This window comes from Colias eurytheme, chromosome 30 (genome assembly GCF_061535395.1).
Source record: "Colias eurytheme isolate Ceu_HAF_F1 chromosome 30, ilColEury1 Martin Lab GWU primary, whole genome shotgun sequence".
NCBI lineage: Eukaryota > Metazoa > Arthropoda > Insecta > Lepidoptera > Pieridae > Colias > Colias eurytheme.
The window spans coordinates 314,544-330,920 of NC_143009.1; the positions used below are offsets into that span (position 1 = coordinate 314,544).

General features: G+C 32.2%; 1 protein-coding gene across 2 annotated transcripts in view; it reads right to left on the bottom strand.

Moving 5' to 3' along the window:
• The window catches only part of LOC149895643 (fatty acyl-CoA reductase wat-like), a 42,075-nt gene that overhangs the window by 17,632 nt on the left and 8,066 nt on the right, over positions 1-16,377 (bottom strand). The window contains exons 1-2 of one of the 2 annotated variants that reach the window (XM_090118664.1): positions 10,145-10,239; positions 1,514-1,775 (exon numbers count right to left, since the gene is read on the bottom strand). In XM_090118664.1, the coding sequence (XP_089974790.1) occupies positions 1,514-1,775; positions 10,145-10,147 (265 nt within the window). In that variant the 5' untranslated portion in view covers positions 10,148-10,239. Of the gene's footprint in view, positions 1-1,513; positions 1,776-10,144; positions 10,240-12,252; positions 12,449-16,377 lie in introns of those variants that run through there. The other variant, XM_090118663.1, reaches the window with a different exon arrangement.

A 16,377-nucleotide genomic window follows, 5' to 3' on the forward strand; every position in this document is an offset into this window, starting at 1 on the left:
CGGTGGATTTCAAAATCCAATTTGATGATAACGTCGAATAAACGTCCTATATAAGTATTATTTTATATATTTTATAAATTAAAGCTTTAATTACGATATTATAAATACATAGTTTCATTTATATCATTAAATCCCTGGGATGTGGTTCCTTTTTGTATAAGAGAAAACCTATCAATTGATAAATGTTAAAAGGAACCACATGCACATTTTCTTAATTATCTAGAAAGTTTAAGAATATTCAGAGCAAATTTATATACACATACTTAAATAAGTAATTTATCAATGAATTTAAATAAAATAAATTTTAACTTTACTTCATCTAACAGAGCTGCAAATGTTTTTGTAAATCCTTTGATATCTCAGAAGTGCGTTTTTGCTGGGTGGTTCCTTTTTGCTTAAATACGGACATATTAGAAGATGTACTATGCACATATAATAAAAAAAACAATAATTGCTTTAATTATTTCTTTCCAGTTTAGGCACTATTCACAAAGTCAATTCATTGTATTGAGAACTAGCTGTGCCTAACGGTTTTCCCCGCATGGCTCCGCTCCTGCTGGTCTTAAGTTCTTAACACAATGATATAAATAGCTTTCCTCGATAAATGGGCTATCTAACACCGAAAGAATTTTTCCATTCGGACCAGTAGTTCTTGAGATTAGCGTGTTCAAACAAACAAACAAACAAACTCTTCAGCTTTATAATATTAGTTTAGAATTTAGATATAAAATAAATAAATAAATAAATTGATTACAATGACAATGGATTTAAATTTTAAATGAAATGGACTTGCTTAAGGTCACGTTCGTCTGCATAATATGTACATATGTGAAGATAATTATAATAATAGAGCTTTTACTCGCGGCTTTGTTTGCATTTGCAGATTTTTTTTATTTGTAGGAAATAAGGCCAGAAACTACTTGACTTATTTTTAATATTACTTCACCAATTTTTTTCTAATAAATTAAAGAAATTGGCCGTTTGAACAAGCCAGCTGGTAGGCGTACAATAGTAGTACATACTACTCAATAGTTCTTTCATCTGTCAGAAAATAGGTCTGAAAATAGGCGACCCTGGGATCTTGCTCTGTAAGTGACAAACTTAAATATGTATTTTATATTTTTGTGAACATTAAATCAGATGTAATATCAGAAATTGTTGTACATTTATACGTAGGTACACATCTTAGTAATTGATCACTTGTAACATTATTTAAACATCCTTGTAATTGATCACTTATCGTCTAATAGTAACTTTTTTTATTTAACAATTTCGAGTTTTCGAGAATCTTATAAATAAAAACTAATCAAACTTAAACATTTATTTATTCAATTAGACTTCTTCTAGAAGTACTTTTGCATCGTCATAATATCATAGATAATATTTTTAACATTTAAAATCCGTTAAAAAGAATTAGATATCCGTTAAACTCATTAATTTCTAAATGTATAATACTCTTGTACAAACACTAAAAAATACCACTTAATCTAACAAAAAAAACCATGCAACCAACCTTTCCCCAGAAACCCAGTGCCACCCGTAACCAAAACACACTGGTTCCTATAAAACGCCTGTATATCTGTCCTTGACGCTATACCCTTCGTCAGACGACGCTTTTCCTCCGCCACAGCATCAGCTTGGTCTTCTTTCGCGTAGTAGTCATCGAGCTGGTTGGCGGAAACGAACTCGTGGTCTTCGGAGTAGTCCAGGATAGGAGCTGTTGGGTTCATTGCTTGGTTCTCCACGTCGGCTATGCGGATGGAATTTTCTAGTTCCTGGAATTTTAAAAAGCATGTTAAGTCTCATAATAATATACATATTACACTAGTGGTCCGCCCCGGCTTCGCCCGTGGTACCTACATGTTTAAACTATCCTATCTCTCAAGTTGGATCGAACTGCACATGGTGTGCGAATTTTATTATAATCGGTTAAGTGGTTTAGGAGTCCATTGAGGACAAACATTGTGACACGAGATTTATATATATTATGATTATGTACATAGAAGAATTCAATTGTTTTGGGGCTATGTGTAGCGCAAACGATTCTTTAACAGTGCATTTGCATCAAACGAGCAAATACTCATTCTAACCCCAATATATGTCAAATTATTTTAGTGTAAACAGGCGTAGAGCATTCTTACGTTATTCTAAGTGCGTTCGAAAAGATTCTATGCAATGTTCTAATACTGAACAACACTGAATACGAGTTTTCGTTTACACTAAAAGATGACGAAATAATGCTCTTGCTCTAGCTCTATGTTCGTTTGATGTTAATGCACCGTAATAAGGAATCTAATTTTTATTTTAATGATATGAAACAAAAAAATTACATTGTAGAATTTAAAGTAGATATATGAGTTACAATTTACATAATTTTATGATTTATGGAGTAGGTAGTAGCAGAGCTTTTTTTTTGTTCGTTAGATACGAACAGATTTTTGTCGCCCGTGCAGGTGCTTAGGTAATATTTAAATTTATTACAATTTTATTATCATCCGAAATCAGTAGTAGTTACAAAAAACCTATTTTTTTACGGAAATAAAATGATTTATTTTTGTATCACATCAGAATATAGAGTTTTGTCAATTACTTAAACAATCTTTTACTTTACAAACTTATTTTTATTAAATACTTAAATGAATAAAAAAAGTCGGGTTGCACTGGGGGAGTGCCGGCAGAAGTGAAAACTTGATTATTAACGTTGAGCATGTTTGATATTTTGGAATGGTATCCGTCTTACGCTTTTTCGATCAGGTCACGTGTCCTGACGTGAGTTTAAGATTTTATACCCATTACAGAAAAAGTGCTCAACGCCGCTAAAGAAGTTTTCACTTCAATAAATATTTCAGTACATATTTCACACACGGCACGATCTGATCCCATACTATAAGCTTTTCGCTTGTGTTAGTAGGATAGAAGACAAAACATATCCCTAACATTATTACAAGACAAATACATTGTTTACATCAGAACATATTAAGAGATCTAGAAAATCTAGAATATCTAAATACCTAGTACATTAGCATTGAAATTACGTGATATGCATACTGCATATTACTAGCGTATGGCATTTGCGTTTTACTAAAACATATTAAAAACCACGTGCGCTATAATATTTTTAAATAACATCACGTCTGAAGGTATTCTAGTTAATCTTTATTTCTTTTGTTTTAACTTGAAGGAGACACAAGGAAATGAAACATTCGGAATATAGGTATCCATAATTATAATGAACTAGCTTTCCGCCCGCGGCTTCGCCCGCGTTTTCAAAGAAAAATCCACATAGTTCCCGTTATCGCGGGTTTTTAGGATAAAGCCTATGTGTTAATCCAAGTTATCCTCTATATGTGTGCTAAATTTCATTGTAATCGGTTCAGTAGTATTTGCGTGAAAGAATAACAAACACATACACATCCATCCTCACAAACTTTCGCATAATTATAATATTAGTAGGATGCCTGTATATGTCTATAAGTTATATCGCTTTTACGAATAAACCAAAGGACTAGTTTAGATGAAGTTTGGAACGGAATAAAAATAATTAACCTAACTACAGTAAAATTTCAAAATATACATAAAGTACCGGTCAAATGTGGCTACTTGACCACATTTTTTTACTTTTTCTTAGCTAACTTATTTATATTAAACTTTTATTAACATTTTATGATTTGTTCATGTCATGAATGATTTCATCATTCACTTTTACTAGGTATTTCTTTAAAATATATTGAATCTGACATTATTTACAAATAAACGTAATACAGGTCAAGTTGACACTGATGTGGTATCTTGACCTTGCACATCAGTTTTCATAGGTAGATGCTTAACATTCTTGTTTTAGGCTAAGTTGCTATTACTTTTTAATTCTTCGACTTTTTAAATATTGCAGCCCGAAGCTTTACAATAAACTGTTAGGCTCTGGCTACCTGGTCAAGTTGCCACGGGATTTGTAATGATTTCATACAAAGCATTACATGTCGGATAGGGTTGTCACAAACAAGACACAAATTTTAATGAACTATTTATTTATTAAACTAAATTTAATACATATGTATATGTATATTACTTAATACTTATAGGTGTTTATTAATAGGTAAGGAATCATTTATTTTTCATTAGAAATATGCTAAATCGTTGTCATCAAAGAGAGTATAAGTATCTGGATTGTCCGAAATTTGCAGCAAATTTATTGATTTTAGTATGCAAAACTCGAAACAGATAAAAAAAGGAAAAAATGCAGTCACGTTATTTTTTGTGTCAACCCTAGGCGTAGGTCAAGTTGCCACGCAGCGGTCAATGGCAACTTGACCTAACCTGAGGCATCAATGCCCAAGCAAATATTTCGACAGATGAGCCTAAAGTTGGATAGTTCCCACTGTAAAATCAATCTCTAGGGTTTATTACACAACATATCAAAACTGTACTCACCTGAGATGTGCAGTTTAAGCTCTACAAACATAATAATACTGACACCGGCAAAAGATCCTTAGTCACAGTCACACTTCGATACGTTATATTGCGAGAACCAACAGCGTTACCGCTTTAAAATTAAAATATGTTGCCAATTAATATTTTAAAAACCTACCAACATCGATACGTTAGGTCAATTTGCTTTCAATTCTACAAAATTTGATATTTTGTTGTTAAACGGAAGGTGTGGTCAAGTTGCCAAGTAAAGGTCAAGTAGCCACATTTGACGGTAATCCCCCGGGTTATTGCGACTAAAATTCGTTTTATATACATTATGTCCTTAGGTATAAAAATTTAACACGTATATTACATGAATAAAGAATTGAGTTTGAGTTTCAGTTTGAGTGCAAAATGTCTAAATTTTTGTCCGTCTTCAAGATTTTAAGTTTTAACAATAAATTTTGGCAAAAAAATACCTAAACATATATTATGTAAGTAAATACCTACTACCTACCTACCTACTACATATTTGTAGATTAAAAATAAATTTGGAAAATCCAAAAGTGCACGCCTCATAATTTTTTTTAATAAATATTTATTAATTATTATTTTTGTTTATTTAATAACAATTAAACCACATCGAATCAGACCCTGAAAAATGAAAGGGTTCTATTCCTGAGCATACTCAAGCGTAAGAGAAAAAAAAAGACTCGATTAGTAAAGTATTTCGGTCGCTATCGTGTTAGCAAGAAAAAGGATCCGCACATACAGACACACGGACGTCCAAGACAGAACTTTTTTAAACTGTTTTTTAACTAGTTTAAATAACAAAAATGACATCAAAAATATCATGAACGTTAAAAATAGTGTTTTTTCTTAATATGTGTGTGTATGTATTATCTTACAAGTGCAATGTATGATAAATAAAGACATTTTAAGTTTGAAAAATCAGATGTTTTGCGCGAAGTGACAGTAGTACCCACCTCAACGCTTCGCTTATGAGGCGTGCAATAAATAAATTAAGTAAAACATGTTTAGCCTTGGATTATATTGTACCTATTATTTGAATGAAAGTAATTATAAAATTTAAATATAAACTAGCGGTCCGCCCCGGCTTCGCCCGTGGTACATATGAAAAATAGATGTTGGCCGATTCTCAGACTTACCCGATATGCACAGAAAATTTCATGAGAATCGGTCCACCCGTTTCGGAGGAGTATGCAGACTAACATTGTGACACGAGAATTTTATATATAAGATGTAATATAAGTATGTTAAATAGAGTTATTGTCCAAAATTGATATTCAGAAAACTAAAAAAAATTAAAATCCGAGCTGATTATTTTATTCATCGGATTTCTTAATTTTATTTTAATACTAGCGGTCCGCCCCGGCTTCGCCCGTGGTACATGTTTACGTTTTCTCTACATAAGAACCATCCTCGTACTTCAAGGAATATAATAATAAAAGAATTATCGAAATCGGTTCAGCCGTTCTCGAGTTATGCGCTTACCAACACATTTTGCGATTCATTTTTATATATAAGATCAGTATTAGAACTTGTTATTTCTTCTATTTAAAATGTTTATCACTGTGGTTTATCATTATTGCATTAGGCAACCATGCGTTATAATCACCTACTCCAAAAAGCTTTTTACATAGTTAAAAAGCCTTTTTATTTTGGTTGTTGTGTTTAAAATGAACACAAAAAATGATCTGTTATTTTTTTTTTAATTTCTATAATTATTATAAAGCTATTTTAAAATGATTAATGATAGTCTACGATCCCCATTCCCTAAATTGGGACATCGCACTTTTAATCAATTATCAATTACTAGCTTACCGCCCGCGGCTTCGCCCGCTTTGTCTAAAACCTAATAAATTATATACTAAAACCTTCCTCTTGAATCACTCTATCAATTACAAAAAACCGCATCAAAATCCGTTGCGTATAGTTTTAAAGATTTAAGCATACATAGGGACATAGCTTAGATCATTATTAATGATCTAAGGGACATGGGGACAGAAAAAGCGACTTCGTTTTATACTATGTATTGATTCTCCATATAGGTAGGTAATATCTGAGGTAAAAAACCCAAGTAAAAAAACTCCACTTACAAAATACTAACTTGTTTTTAAAACACGTTTAGGCCAAAGAAACGGTGAGTTTTTATACGATATTTGATATAAATTGTCAGTTATTTTGTATTCGAGATTTACTTGCAAGACAATATTGTAAAATACTAAGTATTTTTGTAGATAAAAAAACAACTCGTGTAAGCTTACCATACAATTAATTATGAGAATAATACATTTTAAAATCGATATTAACATCGAGATTAACATTAATTATTATATTATACAAACTCCAACTCAAACATTTATTTATTCAACTAGAGTGAGTAGGTACCTACGTTCTGAAACTAAGATTTACCGGTTCTGAAAGCAGTAGAGAAGAAAATATAGAAGAGAAGAGAGAATACCCGATAGAGAAGAGCCGGCAAGAAACTTTGAAGTACTGAGTACAAATATTGTATAGATTGATAGATAAACGCTTATTTGAAAACAAAAAATACAAACAAACAAAAAGATAATACGAGCGTGAGTGCCGAGCACACGTGCTAGAAGTGAAACTTCTTCGGCAAGATTCAAAGATACCAAAATCATCGCACTCTATGACGGTATTGCTATGACGTGACCTTGGAATTTTACAATCCACGCGCCTAAAGAAGTTTCACTTCAATAACAAAATAAACAGAGAGAAATAAATCATGCAGAAAGAACAAAAATATTGTTTCAAAACATATACAATCTTATAGACCGGGAGATACTGACACAAAATTTCGAGTCATTTGTAACAGGATGGCGGTTCTACAGGGTTCTTAGTACGCAATGACAAAAAGAAAAATGATGGTGTGAACGCTGGTACCGGCGGCTTAGTCACGTGGGCGTTAGTCGAACTCATCGGAAAATAGCGAAAGTCAAACGATTTGTAACAGTATGGCACTTATTTTTCCTGTAAGTTTGAGGATCAACGAATATAAAAACAAAATTTCAAAGATCTAGGTGTTGGAAATCTTCACTTATATAAATTAATAATAAATTTATTTTTCAAGTATGACAGCACTTTTTCCCCCTACTAGAAGTATGGCAAATATAATAATGGTCACATTTTATCAAATACTCTCCAAAAAGCCAAATGCAATACTGGTACAAAAAGATAGGTGAAATAAAAAAATTTTGCAGATTTTCGGCGGTATGGCGACCATTTGGAATCGTCCGAAAAGTATGGCATGGCGATTTTCGTAAATGGCTGCACGACGATGGTTACCTGTGCAAAAGTTAGCTTGGTACAAATGGTTGAATAATTGTTTTTTTTAAATCAACACATTCGCGTCGGTATGGCGGGCTGTAAGTCATACCGGAAAAGTATGGCATAACACTACCGCCTACTTCTTTTTTATGGGCTATCGGTAAATTCTAAAATTTTTGTGTTACAAATCGTTTGACTTTCGCTATTTTTACGACGAGTTCGACTAACGCCCACGCGACTAACCCACCGGTACCAGCGTTCACACCATTATTTTTCTTTTTGTCATTGCGTACTAAGACCCCTGTAGAACCGCCATCCTGTTACAAATGACTCGAAATTTTGTGTCAGTATCTCCCGGTCTATTAGTTCGCACTGTTAGAATTAAAAAATATTGTTGAACATGAAGAAATATCAAAAAAAGGTTTTATAACATCACGCTACGGCCAAAAGGATCAGAAAAAAAGCTAATAAAGCGCGGGAAAAACCGAAAAGTCGCTGTTTTTATTGCATTTTGTGTATCAAAATTGTATACCTCAATAAAATTTCAAATAAGATGAGTTTTAAATGAATAAACCTGTTCTTTAGTATGTTCCTTTTTATTAAGTAATTCAACATTCCAATAGAATCGTCCTATAAGTATATAATTTATCATACCTACTTATTAAAAAATAGTATATCTTCTAAATTTTTTAACGTGTGATTTTGACAAAAAAATAATAAACGAAACAAAAATTGTAAAGCATGAATAAAACTTAAAAAAATAGACTTAATTGAGTATAAAAACAAAATAATTATCTGTAATTGTGTATCTGTAGCTGTTTTCCTGTTAGAAGGAGCTCTATGGTATATTTAAAGGTCAATGACAAATAATGTACTGGTCTTAAGACAAGGCACCAATCCAACACCAATCGAATTTATAACAACACAAAAAATTCTTATTACGTTGTCACATCACGTTGTTAAAACTCAAGAAATTATAAAATAAGGGTTTTTAAAAGCATTTGAAAAAGTCTCAAACTTGACTTGAAACGTGATTGAAAGGCAAAATAAAGACATATAACCTAGCATAGGGGTCATTGTTTAAACTCTGTATGTAAAATAAAAATGTATGTACCTGCAAATAAGATCTGTATACACCTTGTGCTTTTGTTTTTTGAGTCAAATAAACAAAAAAAAATATATATAGATAGAGTCCGAAAAAAATGCAACCATTTTTCAACAAGACAAACTAGATAACTATGCGATCTTATCTATAGTAAAGAATCTTAATTAATTAAAGTACTCCATGCACACTATGATTATTGTTTACACTAAGTATAATATAAATTATTTAAATATTTACCTTGAGAAATATCTCTATATTAAAAAAACCTAATGCGAATAAAAGGCAAGTATTCGTAACCCATTTATTCGCTTTTAAATAATTTTACTACAACACTATTTGGCTTAAAGCTTGTAACTACATGCTAAATAATATAAATATTTTAATACTAGCTTCCGCCCGCGACTCCGCGCGGATGTCGGTCTTCGCATGGATGGTTTATTTCTCCGTTTTGTGTGTTCGCGGTTCTACAGAAGTCAGAACAACTTCTATGGATAAAACTGAAAAATTAAGATTAATTTTTAATTTTTAAATCGAAATCGAACCGTTAGTTTTCACGTGATGTCTTCACATACAGACAGACAGACAAAATTTTTTTAAATCTATACTAATATTATAAAGCTGAAGAGTTTGTTTGTTTGTTTGAACGCGCTAATCTCGGGAACTACTGGGCCGATTTGAAAAATTCTTTCGGTGTTAGATAGCCCATTTATCGAGGAAGGTTATAGGCTATATAATATCATCACGCTACGACCAACAGGGGTGGAGCCACGGGGGTGAAACCGCGCGGAGCAGCTAGTCACATATATTTTGGGAACGGTACTTTTTTATTTATTCTCCTCTTAATTAGATAAGAACATTTTAAAACATTTTTTTTGTATGTCTGTTCTAAAGATGTATTGGATAAAATGTATAGTTTTGAATATTACAAGCTATGTTATTATTTGTATATAATAGAAATAGAAATAGAAATAGAAAGCGTTTTATTTGCCACCATGTAACTCTTATAATAGGACCGTTAATTATTTTGAATTTAATTTATCCAAAAAACGTCCGCGCAAATTGTATCAAATATCTCCAAAATTCAAATCACTTAAAATTAACATAATTAACCTGCCTAATTTCCACCTAATATAAAAACAATAAAAAAACAAAAGCATTCATGAATAAAATTCAACCAAAAAAATATAATCGCAAATTATTTTGTCGCTCAAATTTGCATATTAAAAAAAAACAATTTGACATAATACCACAGACTAAATAATTCGTAATTATTACTCTATTTTGACAGATAAAAAAAGCACACACAAATATACATACCATTATGATACACTCACACACACACAATACACAAACTTTTTAATTTTTCAACGCAGTCTTCTACACAACCGCTCTAGGAGGCGGCGCGAAAAAAACTAAATTCTTTACAAAATATAATAAAAACTAGAGTATGGAGGCTGCGAATAAAATTACTTTTGCTCGCGTTCTCGAATTTTTTTACGGAAATGTATATATTTTTGTAATTACACGCAAAAACCTGTGTTTTTTGTTAATTTTCCAAATTCCATATACCTATTTCTGTTAAAAACAAAATTTAGTATCCTCTGTAGTCCTTACTCCTTACTAATAATACTTTTATTCGTGAAAGTTTATTTGTTTTTATTTGTAAAGCTTTTATCTTTTAACTAGATTTCCGCCCACGGCTTCGCCCGCGTTTTCAAAGAAAAGCCCGCATAGCTCCCGTTCCCGCGGGATTTCCGGGATATAACCTATCCTATGTGTTCATCCAAGTCATCACTTACACTGTAAATACTACTACGGTTCAGTAGTATTTACAGTGTAAGTGAAACAGTAACAAACACGCTCACATCCTCACAAACTTTCGCATTTACATATAATATTAGTAGGATAGCATAGGATTATATTATTTTAGTGTTGATAGTTACAGAGCTAGAGGCTAATTTTTTACTCAGCCAAACATCTAATACAATAGGAAAATTGATTACAATGCCCATTTGAATCATTCTCGTTTATAAATTCGGCTGAGAGGGTGGAGTTTCTAAAAATGTGATATGCATGACAATTACTCATTTTCTTTGCAAGCGAAGCCGCGGGTGGAAAATTAGTTGTCTATAAACATATAATATGTAATATATTGCATACATAAATAAATAAAATTCTCTAGGCTTGACCGATTTTAATGAATTTATTATGTACTAGAGGTCCGCCCCGGCTTCGCCCGTGGTACATATTTCGCAATAAAAGGTAGCCTATGTCCGTTCTCGCCCTCGGGTATCAAAATATCTCCCTACCAAATTTCATGCAAATTGGTTCAGTAGTTTAGGCGTGATTGAGTAACAGACAGACAGACAGAGTTACTTTCGCATTTATAATATTAGTATGGATTTTTGGCAGGTCTATACATTTCTATAAAAGTGTCCTGATAGAGGAAAACCTAGGATAGGTACATGATTCCTTGTTATATTTTCGATAGATTATGCTTCCTGTATTTCAAACATTTTAAAAGTAAAACAGTTTTATCCAGTCTAAAAGGAAATTCCAAAGTGAAGACAACCATACATTCAAGGTCGTAGCAAGGTGTATTCTAAAAATACATGTATGTAAGCAAAATAAGTAAAAACAACATAACTTGATGGTATAACTTCTTTGATATGGGACTGCATTTTTAACGTTTTTACACGCTTTATATTAGCTTCACCTGTATGTTTGTAACCGACTTCTTTGGGCGCGATTTTGACCCACTTTAAACGACCAGATTTCGTTCAAACTTTGTAGATTTATTGAGGACCGATGACAATACACTAATTTGATAAAAATTTTCTATTTTTTAGTTCGGTTTTCTATAAAAAGCGTGTTTTTTAGTTTTTTTAACTATTGTTATTATTTTTAAGAACGCTTAATACAAGCTCTATCATTAACCGACTGCGTAAAAGATGTGTCTCTGTATTTTTTACTAGCTCTAGCTTTCTCCTCTTACGCTGTATTAAGTTATTTATTATAATTTATTTTAGGTATATAATATGTATTATCGAATTTATTATATTCTTATTTCATATTATGCATGCTTTATTTTTCCCAACGCAATAGTCTGGAAGAGATCGCTGCCTAGCGATAAGGCCGCCATTTGTACATACTTGCATCTATTTGTCTTTTTCTGTATTTATTGTAAATTTTGTGTGTGTGCAATAAATAATTACCTATCTATCTAGTTGTGCCCCGTGATTTTACCCGCATTGCTCAGCTCCTGTTGGCCTCAGCGAGATGATATTTATAGCCTATAAGCCTTCCTCGATAAATGGGCTACACCGAAAGAATTTTTCAAATCGGACCAGTAGTTCCTGAGATGAGCACGTTCAAACAAACAAACTCTTAAGCTTATATATAGATATACGTATAGATATACTCACATGTAAGTTATCCTGTAGTTCTCTACTCAGCCGCCTGACGTTCTCCAACTCTTGTATTTGCGCCTGGCTCGGCTTGCCATACACATCTATTGATATACCCTCGCCACGGTATTGGGAGTCCACCCATTGTGTGATCTTGTCTTTAGTGAGGTCTGTTCGTTGAAGGGGCGATTGTTCCTCTGTGAAATTCATTGTTCTGTAAAGGGATAGTGAAACATAAATGTTTATAATTATAACTGTTTGTATAAACATATAGTAAACTTATTTTGAAAATAACTGCAAAAGGTTGTTTATTGAAAGACTAGCTGTGCCGCGCGGTTTCACCCGCATTTCTCCGCTCCTGTTGGTCTTAGCGTGATGATATATATTCTATAGCCTTCCTCGATAAATGGGCTATCTAACACCGAAATAATTTTTCAAATCGGACCAGTACTTTTTGAGATTAGCGCGATCAAACAAACAAATAAACTCTTCAGCTTTATAATATTTATTGAAAGAATTTATACACGACACTAGCTTTCCGCCCGCGGCTTCGCCCGCGTTTTCAAAGAAAAACCCGTATAGTTCCCGTTCCAGTGGGATTTCCAGGATAAAACCTATCCTATGTGTTAATCCAAGTTAGATTATTAGTAGGACTATTTATTTATTAAAAGCTGTCTACGAGGATTGTAGTCGTTTTTGAGATTAGCGCGTTCTTAACAAACAAACTCTCCAACTTTATAATATTATAGTATAGATGTAATATTTATACAAAGATGTAAATTAATGTACCTTTATTTATTAGTAGTTTATTATTTTTTATAACAGACAAATTCACAGTCATCCATACTAATATTATAAATGCGAAAGTAACTCTGTCTGTCTGTCTGTCTGTTACACAATCACGCCTAAACTACTGAACCAATTTGCATGAAATTTGGTATGGAGATACTTTGATACCCGAGAAAGGACATAGGCTACCTTTTATTGCGAAATATGTACCACGGGCGAAGCCGGGGCGGACCTCTAGTTTATATATAAGTTAATAACATTTAAAAAATGCATCCAATTACACAATATTTACGCCACATGAACTAAAATAAATAAAAACCATGAAACCATATCCTATACTTTCATTTTACGGTTAATGCGGAAATAAAACATTTCCCTAAAAACTACTTAAAATAATCAATATTATATACAGTTTTATATTGTGCACATTCTTTTTTAAATTATTAAATTTTTTTTCCGGACAAATCCCATGTCCTTTGAAGGAATTCCGATATAAAAAAACCTTTACGTAATTTCTTTGTACATAATATTAAATGTATTTTAAATTGCATCCAAATCGGTACAGTGTTTGGGGAAAAGACAGACAAACATCTTGATATTGATAGAAATCTGTACAAATATAATAAAAACCATAGGAAAACCGTAGTAAAGTCAAAACTGTACATTGAATATTTTTTTAAAGAATGCTTGGGCCGTGATCTATAATTAATCGATATCGAATTTTTATCTGTTTGTCTGCATGTAGGTATTTTCGGGATAAACTCAAAAAGTACTGCATGGATTTACTTAAAATTTGAATATTGGGAACGGCCATAAGTTACGGTCTACCAGCTTAAATAACTTGAGCATAAAGCAAGGTCAATGGAAAACGATATTATGTATATGTTTCGAAACTGGGAAGTAACTTATATGACGTCATTTTTAAGTTATAGTATCATAAAATTTGTTTGGTCATTTTCGTCAATAAATTTTCAAAAAATAAACAAAAAATAAATATGAACAAATATGATAATGCAAAGGTCTGTTTGGTTACACGCTATTTCTATACTGCTTAACAGATTTGGGTGGATTGTAATGGATAGATAGATAATTTTTAAATTACTGTATGGTGTGTTTATTTTATTCTATAAATTCGTCTTGAATATAAAAATGAAAACCTTCATTATAATAGATATAATAATTATCCTTTCAATGTTTATATTACTTACTAGCTGTCCCGGCGAACTTTGTACCGCCCTGTCAATGAATGTTGTGTTACCTTTTAGCTGAACTAATTTAGGCTTTGATGAACGTAATACAATGATACAAAATAAATATTTATATGGATTGATATGTAATAGTATTTTATTTTATTACTTCAAACACGTCTCAGAGAAAAATGACTGAATTTGAATAATTTGTGCAGCATGGATTAACACTTTTCATTCTTTAACTGTTATCGACCACGCCATCGCGATCGTTTCGTTTCACTTTAGTTGTGATAATAATTTTACCATTTTCATTGGGCGATCGACGCTGATACAGTGGGTAACCATCGTTGCCTGTGATGGTCTCTGCCATCAATTTTCGTGGATACCTTTTGGTACACTCACTGTCAACCATGCATGGTGATTGGTGGTTGATGGTGTCACACGGTCCATGAATCATATTCGTGATAACAACGTTATGTCGGTCTTGATCGGTTTCAGGATTAGCAATCCCCGCACACTCATTATCTGCCCGAATCCTTTCGACTAACCAAATTAAAATGTGTGCATGCTGCAAGCCAGATTGTTGTCATTCGATTGAATACATCCATCATTGAATAATCCCAAAGATGTGTTCCATTAATGTAACTCATCAGTGATCGGATTTTTTGCTTGAAAACACGTGTGGTGATGTCGTGCCGATCACTTGATATTTGTCCGGGAAGCAGCAGTTGAATAATTTCCATCCATTTCGGATTACATATAAATGTAATGAATAAATCTGGCCGACCATAATGACGAACATATTATTATGTCATTGCATCTTGCGCATATTCACTTGGGCTACCTGTGTATGTCGCCGGTAAAATAATCAATATACCAACATTTTCTGCACCTTCTTCTGTGCTAATTGCATCGCATAAATGGTACATCCATCTTCAAAACGCAATTTAGCTTGTTTATAGCAATTTGATAGCAATATTGTTGACGCAGTCGACGAAATCGCAACAAATAATTGTCAGAATTTTTACATTTTTATAGAATTTTTTTAATAATTAATCGAACTAAACTTCTTGGTTAGTTTCCCCACCAAAAATACCTTATTAATTCCTGAAAACACGCGTAAACACAAACATTTGAGGAATTTTTATGTATCTGCTTTTATTGCACTTTTTAATAATTGATTTTAAAATAAATACAAACAATATTTATTCACCCTTTTTAATTTTTTATTATTTTACACATAATACATTTTTGAACGCATGAATGTCAAACATTATTTTCCGTATTTGACAGGATTGACAACTAATGATTGACATGTACGAAAATCAAAATTTTGGGAAAATATTTATTCGTCTAGTTTTTGTTGTTTTTATGATTTATTCTTCTATTCTGGACGGAGACAAATCCAACGAATCTAAAACCATGAAAATTGGTTCAGTAGAACTCGAGTTATAAGTGTTGGAACATACAGACTTTCTTTTATATATTATATAGATATAGATATAGTTAATCATTTTAGAGAAGTTAGCTATTTGTTAAAAATTAAAATCCTTGTCACACTCCATAAGGTCGAATTTTAATAATAAATGGTTCTGTAACTACCTACCATATTTATATCTATACTAATACATATTATAAAGCTGAAGAGTTTGTTTGTTTGTTTGTTTGAACGCGGTAATCTCGGGAACTACTGGTCCGATTTGAAAAATTCTTTCGGTGTTGCTCATTTATCGAGGAAGGTTATAGGCTAGGTATATATTATCACGCTACGACCAACAGGAGTGGAGCCACGGGGGTGAAACCGCGCGGAGCAGCTAGTTAATAATATACAAAAGTAATAATAATTATTTTGTAGATATATTAATTACCTGTATGGTTTTTCGTTAAGATTTGCAAGTTATTTTGCATGCCGATTTCAAAAGAAGATCCAAATTGACAGGCTTTCATGGATTGGAAACTTATAATGTGATGTATTGCAGAAAGCCGTAGGTAATAAAAACAAATAACATATTTATGCTATGTTTAATTAATATGTCCTTATAAGATGAAATTTAATAAGATAATACATACCTACCTATTATCTACTTAATTATTAAATGGTTAACAGAAGACTATTTGCAAGCTGTTTTTCACAGTTCAAAAAGAAGAAACCTTTAAAAAAAGG